At 47.2% G+C, this 5,265-nt stretch overlaps 1 protein-coding gene across 2 annotated transcripts in view; it reads right to left on the minus strand.

Moving 5' to 3' along the window:
• PUF60 (poly(U) binding splicing factor 60) overlaps positions 1 to 5,265 on the minus strand; it is a 33,809-nt gene that overhangs the window by 3,024 nt on the left and 25,520 nt on the right. For both annotated transcript variants that reach the window (XM_019528279.1, XM_019528280.1), the window contains 2 exons: positions 1,529 to 1,664; positions 822 to 1,057 (listed from right to left, as the gene is read on the minus strand). In XM_019528279.1, the coding sequence (XP_019383824.1) occupies positions 822 to 1,057; positions 1,529 to 1,664 (372 nt within the window). The remainder of the gene's footprint in view (positions 1 to 821; positions 1,058 to 1,528; positions 1,665 to 5,265) is intronic.

Raw genomic sequence — 5,265 nt, forward strand, 5'->3', positions numbered from 1 at the left:
ACAAACTTTTCTAAGACCTTCCCCGGGATAGAGGTCAGGCTGATGGGCCTGTAGTTTGCTGGATCCACTTTTCTCCCTTTCTTGAAGATAGGCACCCACATTGGCCTTCTTCCAGTCTCATGAGACGTGTCACAATTACCCCCATTTTGCTAAGGAGTAAACAGGAAGAAATGATGTGTTCGGCCCAAGATGACACATGCTCAATATTAGAGCTCAGGCTTGAGCCTGTCAGTTCAGTATCTGAGAAATGGCTGGGGGAGTCTCTGGCCTGCAATAAGCAGAAGGCCAGACAAGGCCACCTTGCCAACCCCTTCTGGCCTTAAAAAACCCCCCTATGAATATTGAACAGCTGCATAACCTCATCCATTCCTGCTATCCTCCCCGTAGGAATTAAGTACTATGGCAAGTGGTACGGTGGGAGGATTCAAAATGATTAGGTAAGGATTATGTCCTTTTATCTGCTTCACCATGGCAACGAAGCATGAGGAGAGCCACAATGATGATGTCCCCCAACCCATCAGTGCTTTCCTTCGAACAGCTGCACAGCAGCCCTCTGCTACGAAGTCCTCACTTAGGCTTGGCAGTCTCCCAAAGGCAGAGAGGGAACGTCTGATGCCTGCATAAGGCAATGCACCTACCAGGGGGGACTTGCCATGCACATTCCAGCACTGCCCCCATGAAGTGCCACAGGGATATGCCATTTGTGAACTTGTAGCACATCTTACTGCTCAGCTGAAAAAAACTAAGGCAGATCCAAGGCAGTGCTTGGCATGGCTTCCCTGCAAATCCAGGGCAGGCTAGGCAGATGGAGCCATGCTTACCTCCTGCTTGCGAAGCAGTTTCTGCATCACCATGTGGCGGGCACTGCTGCCTGATATGCTCATGTGCTCTTGTTCACTCAGCATCTCTGGCCTCTCTGACTCCTGGAAGACCTCCTCCTCCTCCTTCTCCTTCTTGACCTCCATCAGGCCCAGTGCTGGGGGACTTGCCAGGATAGGATTCACTACGCCCACCTGTGGAATGGTGACTGGAATGGGAGGCCGAGCGGGAGTCACACCTGCAGGGGAACACACAGACTGAAGCATGGAGGTGAGGGGAGTTTGCCCTGAGGACCAGCACTCAGCCCAGCTGGAAAGAAGCCAGCCAGCAGCAAACAGGCAGGTGAAATTAACAGACCAATCTGGTTACTCTGCACCAGGAACAAATGGAAAAGCTCAGACAGCAACTTGAGCCAGCACAAGGCAATGCTGCTACCACGTGCCATGGGCACACTGGGTGTTTGTTTATCCAAAGGGTGGGCTGGTGCCAATTTTGCATGCAATAAATGATTCCCCTGATGTTTACACTCAAGTGTGCTGTGCACTCCTGCCCACCCCATAGCTCAGAACCCCTACAACCCATATCATACACTCATGGACAGGCCTGCTAGGAGGAAACGGAGCTGCCTCACTGCCTTCATCAGCAAAACCAGCTGTGGGGATTGCTGCTGGGGCTGCTAGAGACGAGACAGAATAAAGAGCAGACGCACCTGTAATGACTCCTGGTGCTTGGGCGGCCATCACAGCCTGTGGCAGCGCACCCAAAGGCTGAGCCAGGGTCAGAGCTGGTGACACCAACCCAGGAGTTGCCAAAGAGCCAAGGACTGCAGCTCCTGCCACCGCCTCCTGCAAGAGAAAAGCCAGTGCATTAGTTCTGCTCTTGTCATGCCTGGGACATGCTCTGCTCAGGTCTAGCCCTCTTATATACCTAGCAACTTGCCAAATGTTTAGGTCATGGGGACAGGTGACGTGTAAAACCAGCTGCTGGCCAGAGTCCTAGGCTGTAGGGATCCTAGCATAACCATATAGACAGATGCAGGGGATTGTCCCAAACAGGTTTCCCAGAAATTGCTGCCAGATACCCAGCCCAAGAAGAGAAAGTGCTCTCCCCAGGCCTCATGACTCTCACCAGTGCTAAGCAGTTGGCAGGCAGGGTACTGAAGGCCAACCATACCAAGAGATTCAGTACCCAATGCCCACAGGATGATCTCAGCAGGATGCAGCACATTTCTAGCAAGATGCTTCCCCACTTTCTAACCAGCTCTTGGTTTTCTAGGTCAGCCCATAGTAGGCACTAACCCAATCAAGCCATAGCAACACTAATGAGCCTCTGTGGGGCAAGTCACGCACTTTCCTAAATGCTCAGCATTCCAGACCCAAAGCTGGAGGATGAAGCACAGACAGCTCCTCACACTAACACAAACTCCAAGATCTCCTGACCTAGATTTTAGTTTAGCATGGATATTGCTGTCACCGACAACCACAATAAACAGGCCCATTCATAAATTTCTCAAGCTCCTCAATTCATCATTTTAAAACTAGTCAGGAGGACTAACGGCAAAAAAAACTCCATTAATTCCTGAATTGCGATCCCTCTCATGATTAGAAGTCTTCCTGACTAAATCCATTTATGGGTAGTTGGCACATAGCAGTTTTGGAACAAAACTGTTAGCTGAAGGAGCTCTTGTTCTTCCCTGGTGTTTACCCCTCTGATGCTCTTATAGACAGTGGCCATTCCTCACCTCAGGCATCTGTCTGCCAGGCCAAACTCTTGCAATCCCTTGTAAAGTGGGCTCTCTCCCTTCCCTGACCCTCCTCCTAGCCCTTCTCCATTCCTGGTCTCAAGCATGCATGACCACAACCACACAGAGTTCCAGATCAAGTCTTAGAGCTGTGGGCAACAATGCTAACATCTCTCTTGTAGAAGCACTTCCCCTCTTCTGTACCAAGACAGCATTTGTATCTTTCACCTTATACTCTATCTGCTACCCTCCTCTGTCATTTCCAACTAATGGGACCCCCAACTTTACAGCAGAACAGTGACTGGCCCCCAAGAGTATGCCCTGGCATTCTGTACTTCTAAACTTCATCCTATTCTATTACTTAAGTCCTTGAGGTTGCCCAATTCTTCCTTTATGGCATTCCAATCCTACTCTGTACTAACAAGACCTCCCAGTTCTGCACCATCAGCAAATCACATCAGCACAATTCTATGACTGGCTAAATAATTAGGGAAAAAATATTAAGATGAGCATTAAAATCAATCTTTTAGAACTCCACTAGTAAGCTCCCTTCAGCATGATGGCTCCTTTAGTAAAATCCATTATCATCTCCCTTTAGCCAGTTTCTTGTCTTTCTAATAATCCAAATCTTCTCCATGTTAACTAATCATTTCCCACAGGCTCTGTACTGAATATGCTTTACTGATGCTTAGATCTACTGCATTTCCTGTCTAGAAAAATCAGTTCTCATGAAAGACAGATATCAGTTCAGGCTGCGCAATCTACCTTTGGCAACCTGGTGTGATATCTTGCCCCACTTTCCTCCAATTACGCTTTCTTCAAATGTGTTTTTAAAGACTTGCATCCCTTTGTGATAGAACTAATGGGCCCGTAGCTAGACCATTATTCCTCCCCTCTAAAATACAGATATTACATTCTTTCTTCTCCAAGGACATAGTATATCCCCTGCTATTTCACATGCCAGTTTTTTTACGTATTGTGGAACATAAACTGTCTGTTCTACTCGACTTGGAAGCAAAACTTGAAGAGCTTATCTTGAGCCTAGTCTCAGTGACAGAAGTAGAAGGAACCTCAAAAAGTCACCAGGTCAATGCTCCACTGCAGAGAGGAAAGATCTGCTGGGCACAGGCATTCCTGACATCCACACTGTAGCATTCCTTGCTGATCAGTCCCTTTTCCCATTCCTTGCAGATTGATGCTGTGGGGGTGTGCCCCCAAATACTTTTTCTCCCTCTGCCTCAATCTGCAACCCCTACTTCCTACCCACAGACTTACCTGCTGGGTGGGGAGGGGGGTGGCAGCAGCGGCACATGGTAGATTTCAGGTTGCTTTTAAATGCCAAAGGTGACCTCCTACTTAAAAAGGTTGGAGACCCATATCCAAGACCTTAAACTTTTCAGTCCAGCTGACCTCGCTACCTGGCTCTCTTGATGTCTCAGAGCCCCTACTGCTTTGAAATCAAAAAGCCTTTACAGACCCAATTTTGTACAAGCTTTTGTTTAATGCCAATGGGATCAGCTTGCAAACCCCTGATCCCAGGCTGGTTTCCTACAGCTCTCTTCCAGATGGTCCATGCAATTTACCAAACACAAGTCTAAAATAGACACATGGAACCAAGAAGAGGCGATGCTTAGGTGAAGAAATCTGTTAGTTTTCACACCTAAGAATAAATAACTTCTATTATTAGTAGCATTTGTTATCCAATCCAAGTCCAGATTACCAAGGAGGCTGTGAAGTCACCCTGGGAGGATTATAAAAACTGGACAGGTTAGACAAACATGTCAGGGATGATCTAGACAGACTTGATCCTGACTCAGAGCAGGAGGCTGGACTAGATGATTTGCAGCCTGTTCCAGGCATATATTTCTAGGATTCTGGGAAATTAAAGTCTCCCATTGTGGCAATTCCCCATAATATTTCTCTTCTATTGCTACACTCCAAACCCACTCACAGGTGAATGCAGTAGATTCCTAGTACTGTCTCAGAAGAACCTCTTTTACAATCTTTCCCCAAGGTGACCCGTTTCATCCATCCTCTCATTTCAGTCAAAATGGGTTTACCAAGTCATGCCTGACCAACCTGACTGCCTTCTATCAGGGGGACAGACTGTGTGGATAGTGGGAACAGGACTGGATGGGATACAGTCTTGACTTTAACAAGGCTTTTGACACTGGTCTCCCACAGCATTTTCATCAACACTCTCAGGAAATACAGACTAGATGAAAGTACTGTAAGTGGTTACATAACTGGTTGGATCATCATGCTCAACAAGTAGTCCTCAATGGCTCAATGTCTAGTTAGGAGGAAGTATCAAGTGGGATTCCCCAAGGGTCTGTCCTGGGTCCAGTATTAATATCTTCATTAATGATTAGGATGATAATATAAAGTGCCTGCTTAGGAAATTTGCAGGTGACACCACGTTGGGTGGAGTTTCAGACACTCTGGATAGTAGGGCTGGGATCCAGAATGACCTAGATAGACTGGGAAAAACAACAAAAAAACAAAAAATACACACCTGCTATCAACCAGATGCAATTCAAGAAGGACAAGTGCAAAGTCACGCACTTGGGGACGAACTGCATGCAGAAATACAGACTGGAGAATGACTGGTGGGGTTGCAGTACTGCAGCGGGACCTGGGGATACTGTGGGCTATAAGCTGAATGAGCCAACAGTGTGTTCTTCTTGCAAAAAAAAAAGTCAACA

The sequence above is a fragment of the Gavialis gangeticus genome, unplaced genomic scaffold, assembly GCF_001723915.1.
Source record: "Gavialis gangeticus isolate Ggan-Ray unplaced genomic scaffold, GavGan_comp1, whole genome shotgun sequence".
Lineage (NCBI taxonomy): Eukaryota > Metazoa > Chordata > Crocodylia > Gavialidae > Gavialis > Gavialis gangeticus.